The sequence below is a fragment of the Zeus faber genome, assembly GCF_960531495.2.
Source record: "Zeus faber genome assembly, chromosome: 2".
NCBI classification, from domain to species: Eukaryota; Metazoa; Chordata; class Actinopteri; order Zeiformes; family Zeidae; genus Zeus; species Zeus faber.
Genome location: NC_137189.1, coordinates 33,775,653 through 33,790,936, shown reverse-complemented (window position 1 = coordinate 33,790,936; position 15,284 = coordinate 33,775,653). Strand labels below are relative to the sequence as shown.

At 43.9% G+C, this 15,284-nt stretch overlaps 2 protein-coding genes across 2 annotated transcripts; both read right to left on the bottom strand.

The window, feature by feature from the left end:
• Positions 1 to 196: 196 nt before the first annotated feature.
• On the bottom strand, positions 197 to 6,045 carry hsf2bp (heat shock transcription factor 2 binding protein; the record flags this gene model as incomplete). Its single annotated transcript, XM_080023891.1, has 8 exons — positions 197 to 450; positions 2,271 to 2,374; positions 3,471 to 3,588; positions 3,895 to 4,039; positions 4,229 to 4,378; positions 4,890 to 4,987; positions 5,089 to 5,233; positions 6,040 to 6,045. The coding sequence occupies 8 exons, from the start codon at positions 6,043 to 6,045 to the stop codon at positions 197 to 199; spliced, it is 1,020 nt and encodes a 339-aa protein (XP_079880017.1).
• A 2,059-nt stretch (positions 6,046 to 8,104) lies between these two features.
• Positions 8,105 to 14,617, bottom strand: ddrgk1 (DDRGK domain containing 1). Its single transcript, XM_080024285.1, has 8 exons — positions 14,410 to 14,617; positions 13,277 to 13,432; positions 11,692 to 11,840; positions 10,750 to 10,851; positions 10,195 to 10,317; positions 9,643 to 9,681; positions 9,423 to 9,528; positions 8,105 to 8,547 (listed from the first exon to the last, which is right to left on the bottom strand). Exons 1-8 carry the CDS (start codon positions 14,495 to 14,497, stop codon positions 8,387 to 8,389), a joined length of 924 nt encoding a protein of 307 aa, XP_079880411.1. The 5' UTR covers positions 14,498 to 14,617; the 3' UTR covers positions 8,105 to 8,386.
• Positions 14,618 to 15,284: the final 667 nt, after the last annotated feature.

Below are 15,284 nucleotides of genomic sequence, written 5' to 3'. Positions count from 1 at the left end.
GGAAATTAGTTATTGATGTAATAATAATTTGTTTGGCTGTATATGTAACCCCACGTTCCAGCCACAAGTGAAAGTATGACCTGCACGGATCTAGCCAACTTGGTACAACATTTTATTGGGGACATGACGACTCGATGAACAAAACAACATGTCTTCCTCGTTTTGTTATTTCCACAAGACTATATTTTGGCTTCAATCAGAGACCTGACTTGCTTGGCCTGGGGTTCATAGAGCCCTCCCCTGCGTTCTTGCGGAGCAGGGCTCGCACGTCGTCCAGCGTCTCCTGCGCCGTGTGCCTCAGGGCGGGCTGCGGGCTGCGGGCCAGCCGCTCCAGGCACGCCACGCGGGGGGGACCCAGCAGGGCCGGGCCCGCCGCGGACGCCACTTCCTCCTCCAGCACCAGAGACTGGAGGATACGCAGGGAGTGGACACACACCTCTGCGTCTGCATCTGAGGGAGGGTGTCGGATAGTTACCGTTTCCAAGTGGACTTTCGCTATTTTTCCCAATCCAGGCCTCATTATTAAAATGTTGGTTCCCAACGTTCATAACTTCTCATCGCAACAACTTACTGAACACCTTACTACTGAGAAACTTACCACTCTGCTGCAGAGACTTACAAGTGCGTTTAATCACCCTTTCGAAAATGGAAAGCCAAAGTAGGAAGTGCAGTTCCAACAAGGATCAATTATTGTTTTCGGTATAATTCATATTTAAAGTTGGCATCTTGTATATCTGGGCAACAAGCGTGAGATCACTGGACATGCATGGAAAAGAGAGAGCAGTTTGCCACCATTTATGTTGGCTGCAAAACTGGTTCTTTGGTGTTCATTTATGAAGAAAAACATTTCATTATGGTTGCTTACTGTGCTACTCTCACTTGTATTAGTCATGTAACAAAAAAACTGAACAAAAAGCATAAAGCCGTAAGGTCAAACAGCTGTTATAATGTTATTACGATGGGAACCAATATTTTAATGAATAAAATCTATCCATTTAATCATTAATTTGATCAACTGGAACAGCAAATATAAATGGTAAATATGGTACAGCTACCTGTCGTAAGAACTTGTTTTCTACCTTTTTAGCTCACATGGACCATTCATTAACATACAGTTTGTGTTGCTTAAAAGGGACCAATTGTGCATTTCCTTATTGTCTGTCATATATACTGTTACGATGTTGGTTGTTCATATGAGACGTGGCCAAAGTGTCAAAAAATGACATAAAGTAATGACAAAGCAATCGCTGTGGGTAAAACGCTCGGGCTTCTGAACGCTCGGTTTTCAGCGTTTTTTCTAGTCTCTGCACAAGCTGACATCAGCTCGTCACGGATTTCTTAATGGTCATCTGCTCCATCCGACCCGCTGTGCGTTTCTCCAAACAAAACCAATAATAATTGTGCGTTTTTTATTGTAGAAGTATTTATTAACTTCATTTTCCGACCTACAGATGAAACAAAAAATCCCCGCATCTGAGAATGCCGGTGCATCGCGCTACGTTCTCCACGACAAACTGGGGGAACGGCAACAAAAGTCGGAGCTAACTTTTTAAATCAGGCCTTGTAGTATTTCTGTATTTCTTGCCTCAAATTTGTTCAGAAACAGATTTTGGTGGACTGATAAGGTGAAATCAGTGAAAGTTACGGAGTAAATACAACGGAACGCCATTGGCTCACAGAACCCGGAACTTGGGCTTAAAATCCATTGTCTCACAGATCTCGAGGCCTCGGGAGGGTGGCTCCTCCCAGAAAAAAACAGCCCATTTTGGAACAAGAGGGTCTCAGAGGCATGTTAGAATGGCTAGAATGCACAATCTGATCAGGTATTTTCAGCAAAACCCTTCAAAGACATGTTTTGGGGACCTCAGAGACCTATATTAATCTGTGTAAAAAGGAGCATCATAGGTCCACTTTAATGGAGAGGTCTATGGGAGGGGAGGGGAACCTCTGGCCTGCAGATCTATTGGATTCGACGGAAAGTCTAACCCTAACCCTAAATATTTCTCTCCATTTGGAAAAAGTAGCCAGTCATACCTTATTCAGTAACAAATTGAAACACACATTTGGGAAATAAAACACCCTATTTCCCTTTAATGTTGAAAGTAAAAAGTAACAATTCATTTTTTCTGCAATAGTTCATAGATTTCTATGAACTCTCACTCCTGAATATGCACTGCTTCACCACCATTCATTGAGAGGATAAAAAAATAAAAATAAATGAAAACAGCAGCAACAAGTTTTGCCGTGTTACGAGTACTTGTGTTGCTAACCTTCGAGCAGTGCCCAGATGATGGGAAGGAGGCACGGGCTCTCACTGATGTACTTGAGTCCCTTCATGCAAATGCTGACGTTATACAGCGCCATCAGCATCAACCTGTAGCAAGACACCAGCACACACACACGTGAAGAGATGCACAGCAACGCAGCGTGTCCATCTGCCAGGGGTGGGAAGCAGCATCTCACCATACAATATTATCACGGTACTACGGTCCTCATACGATAGTATTGCCATTATTTGTTTCGCAACACACCAAGTATTACGATTGAAAAGTATATTTTCTTCTCTCTTAAAGGTCTTCTGTAGGGAGCTTCTTGAAAACGCTGATGTTGTGACGTCATCGTGCACATGCGTCAGGAACCTGTGAGCGATGGCCGACAACCAGTCTTTCCAGTTTAATAACATGTTTACAAGTAATTAAATTTAAATTTAAATTCTCTCCAACTATAGGAATGGCGCCAATACAGTATAGTGTCTGAATATTATGATCGCAGACTGCACTGTTGTTGCTGCTGTAATGTCTGAATTTACCTCTGGGGATTAACAAAGTGTTTGTTTGTGTTAAACGACTTAAGACGTAACTGCATCAAGACAGCACTGCTTCCTCAAAGTAAACCTGTTCCGTTGCTACAGCTGCAAGTTTCCTGCGCATGTGTATTGAAGAAATGGAAGCGGAGTTTTGGCGTTTTGGATGTGGACAGACAACTTTTTGAAAACGCTGTGAAAAAGCTTGTGCGTACCAAAAAGGTTTTACATGAAAATGGTGTTTTTAAATGTATCTGCATTAGTGTGGACATGGCCTGTATCTCACAGCCCTAAGTGCATATTTTAAATACATTTGATTCTTGCCGTTAGAGTATCGATACAATTTTGGGGGGAAAAAATATTGTAATACAATGCTGTATCGATTTTTTCCCCACCCCTACCACATGCTGATCATTTCCTTATTTCACAGGAGCTAGGCTAGTTGAACCTTTCTGCTGCCAGGCACTGGGCTAACACAGTTAGCATTTAGCCCGTTGCTACCTCCGCACTAGACACAGGGATGAAACTGGTATTGGCCTCTTCATATGAATCAAGGAGTAAAGAGTCGGTGGCATATCAACTTTACCCAAAACTGGAAGCCGCAAAGCCACCAACAACGTTTAAAACTTTGAAAGATTATCATTTTACTCCCGTCATTTTCTCTTACACTTTGAGTTTAGGGAAGGCTCCAGGTTTCATGAGCTGCAGCAGCTCCATCAGAGTGTCCAGAAGAACGTGTCCGAAGCTGGACAGGTAGTCACGCCCACAGGCCACGGATGCTATGTCTGGTTAGATGGGAAAAGATATTTCAAAAGATAAGAAGCTGCTCTCGTTGCTTACTTGTCCACAGTATAATCTCACATTCTGTTTAACACTCTTCATGATTTTTTCGTTATGTTGTTAATGAAAGTACTTAACATGTGTACTAGTGCTTCATGGCTTTACTTTAACATTGGCTAAGGGCATCGATGTATAAAAAATAATTCACGTCACGTGATTTCTTTTTCTGGGCAAGTAACGTTGAACTGAGAACGAGTAAAACAATTGCATCAAAAGGCATATTGGTTTTTTTTGTTGTTGTTTGGACTCACTGGTGATGACTCCAGCCAGAGCCAGGACAAACTGGTTCTCGTGGGAGTCGGGCTCTTGGGGTTTCTCCTTCTCTCCCCCGTCCATAGTCTTGACAAAGCTCACCAGGGTCTGAGCGGCGACGCTCAGGAAAGCCTGCAGCTTACCCTGCAGCAGCAACACAATCCACAATGACACCGTGGAATGATGTCTAGCACGCCTATCCTCAGGGTGTTAAGATGTTTGGATATTTTTATATAGAAATGGACTCTCGCATACAAATACATACACAGAGTGCACCACAGATAAGTATGCAAATGAGGCCAGTGGAAGCAAAGGCTGTGGAGTCTCTCTCACATCAGCCAGGATGTCTTTAACGGCATCCTCCCTCCCAGACGTGCTCCACAGAAGGGTGCAGGTCGCAGCCCCGAGCCCCGTGCAGAACTCCGCCTGCTGCTGCAGTTGTTCCCGACACTCCCACAGCTGCTCCCTCAGCACGATCTTCTCCTGGTCGCGGAAATGCATTAGCATTAGCACATACAGCAGGATATACAGGACGGAAGAGTACACGGACACACCCGCACACCCAAGTTCCGGAATCGTTTTATTTTTTATTCATGAAGAAAAAAGGATTGTAAATCAAAACAGTTATTATAATTTACCTCTGTTAAAGTTTAACTGAATCTGAAAAGTGATCCGATCGTCGCTTGATGCAGAGCATTTTGTGTGCAGAAAACGATGAATGAGACTTCCCGTGAGGAGTTGTCGTTTTTGTCGGATTCAGTGCAAATCCTGAGAACCTTCCCCCTAGCGTCCGTCGTATGACCTGCATCAAGCTGGCTTCCCTGTATCTCTGCAACATTAATTTTTCTCTTTTTCCAAAACTTGCCTGTGCAATTTTCACTGAATGAAAGGGCACTAGAAAAAAATGCCCGTTTCGTGGTGTTTTAAAAGAGTATGTGCAGGTGCGTTGCTGTTGTCAGTGTAAAGCTGGCTTCGGTCTGGATGGGGTTCTCACCTCCCGTTCTTTCTGACATTCGCTCTGTGCCGTGTCAAGTCGGGAGCCAAGATGGAGACACTCCAGGCTCAGCTGCTCGTGACCCGCGCACTCCTTCTCTGCTGAAACAGACCCACAAACACACTGGCACTACAGGGCTGTCTATCTCCCTATCTGACGTTCAGTAAAAAGTTATTTTAATCAGGGGAGGGGGTCTTACTTTTTTCCGTTGTGTGGGATTTGTGGAGTGTTTCGACAAGTCCGTGCACAACGTTGGGCAAAAACTCTCGCAGTTGCATGACCTCAGTGGTTAATCTTTCCAAGTCCCTGACTCGGACTCGGACAAAGCTGTCCCGGCTTTTGTCCTGAAAGAGCGAAGATGGATGAAGTGAAGGGATAAAGGTTATTAACTTCTGACCACTACTTCCAAAAAGTCTTCATTCACTGCCACCCCCAAGGTTTTTAACCTTGTATTTTTAAAGTTAATAAACTCCAACTTAAGAATAAATACTTGGCTTGACTATTGCGGAGATGGACAGCAGAACTTTGCAGACCGGCCAACCTTGGGAAAATATTTTAAGTACCACAACAGTGTAACAGGGAGTCTGTGGCGTTTGAGTTACTGCAGCTAAATGACTCCGTCAGTTATTCACATTGTAGCCGTCTCGTTACGAGGATAATCACATCATATGCGAGCTACGACGGCTAACTACATACAGTATATGTATATATATTATGTCAGACCGGCAGATTCTGATTTTGGCCGATTCTGATTTTCATTCAATTTTATGTTCATAATAACACATTGACTCTAAAGAATTCAACCTGGATTCAACATGGAAATACCCAGTTCAAACTCAAAATGAAAATCTCTTTCGCTTGAAGTGCAAATACACATTATATTATTTTACATGGTACTCTGGTATCATTCCAAAACCAATTGCAATCATTGCAAATTTATTTTAATAATAATAAATGGCCCACTCATCTCACTCTGGCTCACCGGAAGTCCCCAACTGACACTGAGTGATTAGTCAAGAACCGAGTCTCAGAGTCAAACTTTCATAACGAGCGGAGCTTGTGCACCACGAACAACCAGAGCAGTCGCTCCACCGTAGTGACAGCGAGAGATCAATTATCTATCTAATCTTCTTAGTTTACCCTTAAGTACCGACATCTTCCACCTTACACTCTCTTATCTGAGCGTCAAATACGTTACATTACGTTGGCGTCGGGTTTGAGTATCGGAGCTTTTTTACGAGTACAGTACATGAGCACAGTAACCGGCGTGTACATTTGACCGGCACAGAATCTGAAAATAAATCTGGCACTGATCGGCCGGTGAAAACCGATTCCGGTCACTGGTAGATCGATCGGTGCATCTGACGTTTTACATGCAAACACTACGGTGACATTTTTGTGCTGTATTGTAACTCTCCCACTTCCCATTTGAGCTCACAGTGCAGCGTTACAGTAGCGCTCAGTGCACAGTGTATCGGTGCATGTTGAGTGAGAGGAGAGGGAGGGTTCGCGCAACCACAGGTCGTAACATCTGCTCCCATCCCAGGGATGTCGTTTAAATTCACCCGGTAAATGTACGGTATTGTTTTGTATTAGTTGATTGTTTTCCTGCAATTAAATTACAATATATATATATATATATATATATATAAAATCGAAATAAATAAATATTCACTCTCCTCTTCCCCCGGAGTTGACCTGGCATTTCGTAGCTGCGTGTTTTGACAAAGAATTGCGTGGTTGGTACACGAAATGCAGGTTGGCAGGTCTGACTTTGCTATTTTGGGACCTTCCCATGTATGTACGGAGTAGGAGCTGCAACCCGTTAAATAGCCGAATGAAATCTGGCGGCATCCGGTGGACAGACTGAAGTACACAAACGTATTCACTTTATTAACTTGTAGTGGGAAATTGTTTAACAAGTGGTTTTTTTTGGGGGGGGGGGCGGAGTTGTGGAATTTAATTGTACATATCCTTGTATTTGCTAGGCGCGTCTATTTTCCATAACCCATGTGAAGAAGCGGCTTCAGTCGAGCTGAGCTACCTTCCCTGCCAACTGAGAGAGCTGAGCAACTTTGGATTTGTTGAAATTTGAGCTGATTGAGCTGGTCGTTAATTCTAATATCGAAACAAATATCGTGTATTGTGTAATATTAAAACAAACGCAAAACATTTGAACAAACGCGGGGTCAAAACACAGCTAATTCGAATCTCGGAAAAAAAATTCTTAACTCTCAATACGAAGTTTCCGGCACGTTGGCCGCTCACCAGCCAAGGCGTTTTTATTTTTGTTTGTTTGTTTTATCAAAATACCCGATATAAAATCCGTCTTTATACATATATATATACAGATTCATATACCCTTTTCTCACGGTTTATATCCATTCGTTTTTCCATGTCCCCTTTTTGCGGTGACACGGGACGCTAGTCGTCGGGCCGCGTGGAGGCTTCTCGGGTCGCTGGAAACGACACCGGCGCCGGATATTGCGCCATCCTCCGGCGGAAGTGTGTATCTCCGTGGCGCGCCGAGGAGGACGCGGACCGAATTGAGCCGCTGATGGAACGAACGCGAACGGTACGCGGAGCCGCGGAAATCTCCCGACCGTCGACTGGTGATGCCCAGTTTGCCCAGTTTGCCCACCTCCGCAAAACGAGTATATTCAGAGCAGCGCTTCTCATGGTGCAAAAGTCTCCCCAGTGGTACGTCGCGGTACCGCCAGGGGGACGCGGCGCGTCGTTGTAGCCGCACAATGTCGATGGGGGCGACTGTTGCAACGGACTGTTGGGACTGTTCCCCGAAGATATTTATTCACACGACAGTTTAAAAATGTGGATATTATGGCCGAGCAGGTCCAAGAACACCTGATCACTATTTATCATACGTTTTCGTTGTCTGTTCCTGACATTTAAACAACCTGTGATTTTCCAAACGTATCCCTCCATTGTTAAGTATTTTCAACTATTACCACCAAGAGCGATGTCCTAATAAATACATCTCTCTGAATCTGTATATACTTTTAACTGTTCGATAATGCATTAAATCATGGTAATAATAGCACAGAAGTAATTATTCAATAAGTCATTGATGTATTTATGGTGTTTATGTATCAATGATGAGGCAGATTCTTGTTTTCACACACACACACACACACACACACACACACACACACACACACACACACACACACAAATCTGATTCAAAACTGTGCTTTGCTTTTCAAAGTAAAATTTATTAAATTAAAACACAAAAATATTGTATTTATACAGTACCACAGTCCGACTGTTTGGCTTATCCAAACTGCCATAAATATTTTGTACTGTTGAAGGTACGCATGACCGGAAGTTGTATTTAACAGTTTGCTTGTTAATGTGAGGGTCTTAAAAAACAAAAAAAATAAAATAAAAAACAAAAAAAAATAAAAGATATCAGTATATTTTATTTCACTGCTGTTGTCGGGCTTGATCTAAAAATACATGAACAGGTTTTGGGTTTGTGGTCAGGCTGCGCTGCGAGTCTCGGGCGTCAGGTTGATCAGGGAGTTGCTGGCCCGGGCCAGTTCAGAGATGGACACTCTGCCTCGCTGCCTCATGTACCTGGCGACCGACTCCAGCTCGTCTGGAGTGATGGAGATGAACTTCCCCCGGTCATCAATCACACCTGGAGGGGGAGCGGGAAAGAGAAAAGGAGTAGAAAGGAAATGAGTCACTCCAAAAAGAGGTTAGTGGGCGGCTCCCTTGTCTTTGCGAAGTGGACAGGCAGACATATATCCACTGGATTGGAACGAATGCATTGGAAATGAATTATATTTGGTGAAAATATTGCACCAAACTCTCCCAGTTGCATGATGGTGAAAATAAATTTGAACAGTCATTCGTCAACAATGTACGTTTGTGATTGCAGAATGGCGCGTCAAGAGAAAGATCAAAAACAAAACAAAAAAAACACGGAGCGACTTTAAGGCCTCGTCCACACGTACATGAATATTTTTGAAAACATCGTATTTTCTCTGCGTTTTGGCCTCCCGTCCACACTAAAACGGCGTTTTAGCACTGGGAACAAAGCTTTTGGAAAACACCGAACCATGGTGGATTTTTTTTCTTTTTCTTCCAAATCTCAGTTTCCCGTGTATTGGTGCGGAAGTAAAACGGAGCTTCTTGAAAACGTGCTGATGTCAGGACCTCAACGTGCGTCGGCCGCCCACTATCGCGTTGTCCTGTCTCCATTAAAAGTTGAAAAGTCTCTCCAACTTTAGGCACGCCGTCCATTCAGTGTTGGGTATAAATATTACGATTTTATTCATTTATTTATTATCGCTCCCCCTACTGGCCTGAGCGTGTTTATGTGAGCATTATAAATCTTTTTGTTGGGGTGGGGGACGTTTTCATCCATACAAATATCCATACACATGTGGATGAGGCCTAATGCTACCTTGCTGTGGAATTTCCCTCTAAACAACACACATACAAAGGATTTGCTAAAAAAAAAAAAAAAAAGTATAAAAAACTGAAAGTGAGCTGCAAAGTCAAACTTGCCGGTGAGAGAGCCCTCTGTGAGCAGGTCCTGGAGCCTGGAAATGGCGTCCTGGGTTCGCATCCCAAAGTGGGAGGCCAGGTCCTCCAGCAGAACCACCTTGGAGTCCTACGGAGTCGAGCGCAACACGTTTAAAGCTTTTTGTTTCGAGAAATAAAAATGAAATAAGTGAAGAGCGGAATGTATGCATGTTTTTTTTTTTCCCCCTTTGTCTTATCTCACCTGAATGTACTGGATGAATTCCTGCAAGAGGTTGCGTGACTGAAAGGGAACAAAACCATGAATTAAACCTCAATGATGAACGAGATAGAAGCAATATTTATTTCTTTTTCAAGGACACGCAAAACAAATAATACATTTTCAATATGATCTTTTTAATTTAGTTATCATATAATCTTAATCTCGCTGTCTGTCTCTCCTTAATCCTATTGTCATCTACTATTATAAGTGTCTATTTCCAACCATACTGGATTAAATGTACATTTGCCTGACATCATCATCTGTGTTGTGAAAGCTTTTCTGGAAATGTTTTATTATGTTACGATTTGAAAAAAAAAAAAAGACAAGGAAGGAATATCACAAGTTTTCAATGATCGCAGGTTTTTTTTTTCCAAGGACTTTTCAAGCACTTCAGCACAAAGGGGCTATTTTCAAGATATTCCAGGACATACATTTCTGAGGAAGAAATTCAAGCACATCAAGCACCTCAAAAACTTTGGCAAAGGAACACAACGCCATGAAAACAAATATCACGCCGGCTGTTCAACAGGTCACCTGGTCCTCCGTGAGTTGCTCCGACTCTCCCTGCTCCTCCACGACAAAGGACGCTTTGAGACTCAGATACTCCTCTTCCTCGCGCTTCTCCTGCTCCTCCTTGGCGCGGCGCTCCTCTTCCTCCTGGAGGGAAAACAGCAAAGTGGGGGGGGGGGGGGTCAGAAATGGCGTCCTCTAAAATGACCGAAGGGCGATCGTGTAGAAAAAAGGAGCAATCTGGGAGCAAGTTCTGGGTCTTGTGATTGGACAGGCAGGACTGTTTATTTTATATATTTTAATTTTATTTTACAAAGTTTAATACATAGATTTGGACATCAATAGGTTTAGCTTAACTTGGATTTAGGAGAAGTTTTTATGTTGATTCATTAGTATTACTGTCATTCCTGACAGGTTCATCTAAATGAATCCCCACTTAATAAAATTAGCCTTAAAGCATCGGAATGTGGTGTGAAAACAAAGTATTGTCGTAGTTCGAAGATGTATTCCACGGAAATATAGCGCTCTATGTATTAGTATGAATAAGCGAGAAAAGGTTAGAAAGTGTGTGTGTTCTACCTGCTGCTGCTCCAGCAGTCGTTCCGCCTCCTCCTCCCGGCGTCGCTCCATCTCTCTCAGCTCCTGCATCCTCTTCCTCTCCTCCCTTTCTTCCAGCTCGGCCTGTGGAGGCCAATGAAAATGGATGGATCCTGTTCTTAAAACAACTAAAATCTCTCTCTCTTATTTTTTTATGTTTTTATTTTTAGATGTTCGAGGGGCAGTTTGGCAGACGCAGATTAGGCATAATCTTAAAACCAAACCACACTTTTAATCTCTAACTAACTGAAATGGCTTTTCTCAGTCATCGTTTAGAATAGTCTCAGATTTGCACAAGTCTTGGTTTATCAGAAAAATCTGATTTCCAGAAGGAAGATTAGAGCTAATCTAATCGAAATCAGATTAACGGGCATGGCCTCCAGGTCCACCTTGAGGATTATCTGGACTAAGACCAGCACCAAGACCAGACAAGAGGAGCTGACCAATCCTTCACGACCTTAGTCTGGGATTTTCTAGTCTAGAACTTATAAATCATAAATTAAGCAACGTCTCGGAAAAGGCCTTTTTAAATTCTGGATTAATTTAAGTAGGATTATTTTAGTGATGATTTAGATTAAACCCTGTCTGCAAAGCTGCCCCATATTGACGCAATATGTATCGCAATTACACAATATGAATCTTCAATTTCACAGAAGCTAGGCTAGTTGATCCCTGCGCAGCCATGCACTGGGCTAACACAGTTAGCATTCAGCCCGGTGCTACCTCGGTACTGGACACAGGGATGAAAATGGTATTGGTCTCCTCATATGTATCAAGGAGTAAAGAGTCGGTGGTGGTGGCATCATATCAACTTTACCAAAAACTGGAAGCCACAAAGCCACGGTTAGCATGCGGCCAGCAGGTTGAAACTCAGTTTAACTGTGAAGCCAATGTGGAAAAGACCCACAGGCCTCCGGCGCCCACCTCTCTCTGGGCTCTTTTGGCCTGTTTCTCCTCCAGCTTCCTCTGCTTTTTGGCGCCGACTTTCCCTGTGGCCTGGTAGCCTTGCTGCTGCTCTTCCTCCTCCTCCTCGTCATTCTCTGCTGCAGCCGCTTCCTCGACAGGGTCGTCCTCTAAAACAAAAATAATTCATCCAACTTACACCAAAAGACGACAGCACATATTAGAATACGAAGACAATATGGATATCGGGTCCAATCTCGTGTTCATTACATGTACTCCTACTTATAAAACTTATAACATAGCATTTTATCTAAGTGAAAGTATACGCTTATATGTAAATGTCCACTTCTTCAGAAATCTAAAAATATTACACACCGTACGCCAAATTCTGGTCGGTTTGACCCGTGCGGTCAAGGTACAGCGGGCGCAACACCGGGGTTGCTTCCGGAGAGCCCCACGGGATCAGTGTCAAGTTTTGGCATGAGTTCACGGTCTCCCCGAAAAACACCTTTTACTGTTCCTTTCGTTTCAATCAGCAGGGTGATCCGGCAGATTGAAACCAGTCGGCTCCTACGGCTCCGAAGCATTTATTTTATCTATGAAATTGTATGAAATATATTTTTTTATATTCATTCCACTGCAAAAAAACATTATTTATAATGATTTAATGTGACTGGACTCAAAGTTACACACTGAGAAACAAGTGTTTTCTTCACAGATCAAGACCGGATAGGGTTAGTGCTGATAAAAAAAAGTATGTTTACATCGAATTGAATCATGTATTGAGAGACGCAGACTTCTCTCCAAAATCGACTCTAACTCGCTTAATTCTGAACCGATTCTTCATGAAATTTTTTTTTTGTTATGAACGTGAAAAATGTAACACGATACTGGAATTAAATTCAGTTGGCGGGGACGGAGCTAATCATATTTTCTCACTCACTACCCTGTTTAAAGGAAGAAGGTATCACGGGTGCCTCATATTGCACTTTAATTTAACAATTAAGCATTGAATGTTTTATATATTTTAAGATTTTATATTAATATTGGACATCTTGCATGTTGTTTTCATTTAAGCCCATGGGCAAAAGGTCCTTCCTTTAAGTGTTTTGCAGAATAAATGGAACGCAAAGTATATTTGTCTCCCTTTTTATTCATTTATTTTTTGTTTCGCTGATCCGAAAAACGATCCGATCCTTGACTCAAAAGCATGATACGATTCCACCCGTGAGTTTTGCGATCCGTATCACCCCTAATTATGAATATGATTTGGATTGTGACATCAAAGACAAGACGATAATGGTAAACGGAACACGATGGTGTGATATGAGTAGATTAGAGAAGAACGTAGAGGGCGGACACAGACCCAGTGGGAGGAGGAGGAGAGCCACGCACTTGCAGCAGCAGAAGTGTTGAAAGGTTTGTGTCTTTTCCGTGTGATTGGACTCAAAATCACTTATTGAGAAACAACCGTTTTTCTTTGCAAAACCTGACTCCATATTCCAACAACGGCATAGCCGTCAGCGCTGTGAATTCATAAGCGTTTCACCGCGAAAACGCCAGGCTACACAAAAAGATAAGACACCAGCTCGTCGTGGGCTCTCACCAATATCCGATCCGTCCCTGGGGGCCCGCCTTTGAGCCGCTAGGCGGGTGTTGAGGTTCCTCCTGCGCCTCGGCATGCCGGCGCCCCGCTCCTCTGACAGCTGCCGGGGCCGCCCTGCGGCTCGGACAACAACATCCTGCCCGGGCTCTGCGTCGGCTGTGAATGTTATTGGAGGGAGGAAGGTTGTTAGATCGCCTTCTTCCACAGCACTGCGCTTTGAAAGGTGGATATTCTGCATACATTTTTATGTATTTGACTGTATATATTGGATTGTATTTTTTTGGGGTACTTGCGTATAATTTGTATTTTACTTGTACTTTGTATTCTATTACAATTCTTCTCAAACTGTCAAGCTTTTTTTTTTTTTTTTTTTTTAAATTCTAATTATCTGTAGATACGCACCAGAAATCAGCATTACATAGACCGTGAAACAAAATCATTGATGTTATCACGAATTATTAATCGTATCAAGACAATCAGTGGTTATGAGAAGACACTACAGGGACGCATTCTTTGCTGTCTTGGTTGTGGACTCCAACCCTTTCGATAAAGAAGTCAAACAATTAACGCGAGCATAAAAGTACAGACGGTCAGCTTCACATGCATGTTGTTCTCAATCGATCGAAAAGGGGAATTCGGCTGCGGACGACATCCACCTGTCACAGTCAAGCCAGAAAGGAGGGCGATATACAAGTCAGCCCAAGCCTGTTGATGGGTGATAGACATCAGGAAGTCCCTTCACACACACAAAAAAAAATATATATATATATATCCAAACAAATGAATCAGTCCGCCATTATTAACTGTTAAACACTGCGGATGACTGCGTGGAACTCCGCACAAGTTGCACCACACACGCAGCCTTGTCGGGGGCCGCTCCACCTCACGGCGAGAAAACGTCGCCTCTCGTCACGACAATATGCGACCCGCGCCGTACGAACGCGGCTTCCATGACCGGAGCTCCACGCCCGAGACGGAATTACCACGACGGACTGAGACGACGACGACGACCTCGGAGGAGGCGCAGCTCGAAGTCGCCTCGAAAGCGAGCGGCGGCGGCTCCTCCGTGCGGGGCCTCCGCGGCGACGCTGACGCAAAAGTGCCAACCGAGACAACGTGCGGTACTTTTTTACCTTCCTCGGCTTTCCCTCGTACTTTCACGGCCAACACAATCAGCACGACGATGATCGCCGCGGCTATTAAGTAGAGCGTAACATCCATGTCGGGGCGCCGAGCGAGTCTTCAAAAAGCTGCAGTACACTCGGCTTGACGCTCCCCCGGGGTCCGTCGCCCGCCGTCGGGTACAGCGGACGCTTCGCCGGCGGAGCGGGACACGTCCGCCCCGCCGACAACCTCTCGCGATGCTTCGGTGACGGCGGTCGAAGCGGGCAGGCGAAATGGTGCGCGAGCGCCCCCGGCCGGTGCGGAGCTCCTCCACCACCTCCATCACCTCCTCCACCTCCACCTCCTCCTCCATTACATTTCACTGCATATATGTATGAAAGTATGTATATTATGTGACAAATAAAAATCTTGAATCTTGAATCTTGAATCATCACCTCCTCCACCACCACCTCCACCTCCATCACCTCCTCCACCGCCTCCACCCCCTCCTCCACCACCACCTCCTCCATTACATTTCACTGCATATATGTATGAAAGTATGTATATGTATGTGACAAATAAAAATCTTGAATCTTGAATCATCACCTCCTCCACCACCACCTCCACCTCCATCACCTCCTCCACCTTCTCCTCCACCACCTCCTCCACCTCCTCCATTACATTTCACTGCATATATGTATGAAAGTATGTATATGTATGTGACAAATAAAAATCTTGAATCTTGAATCATCACCTCCTCCACCACCACCTCCATCACCTCCTCCACCACCACCTCCTCCACCTCCTCCTCCATTACATTTCACTGCATATATGTATGAAAGTATGTATATGTATGTGACAAATAACAATCTTGAATCTTGAATCATCACCTCCTCCACCACCA

Bases quoted from the DNA above. Each gene is read 5' to 3' on its own strand.
- ddrgk1 (XM_080024285.1), bottom strand. From the start codon at position 14,497: ATGGATGTTACGCTCTACTTAATAGCCGCGGCGATCATCGTCGTGCTG. The intron at 13,433-14,409 runs GTAAAAAAGTAC...TAACATTCACAG, and splicing joins ACGAGGGAAAGCCGAGGAAG to CCGACGCAGAGCCCGGGCAG. The intron at 10,852-11,691 runs GTGGGCGCCGGA...TGGCCTCCACAG, and splicing joins CCAAAAGAGCCCAGAGAGAG to GCCGAGCTGGAAGAAAGGGA.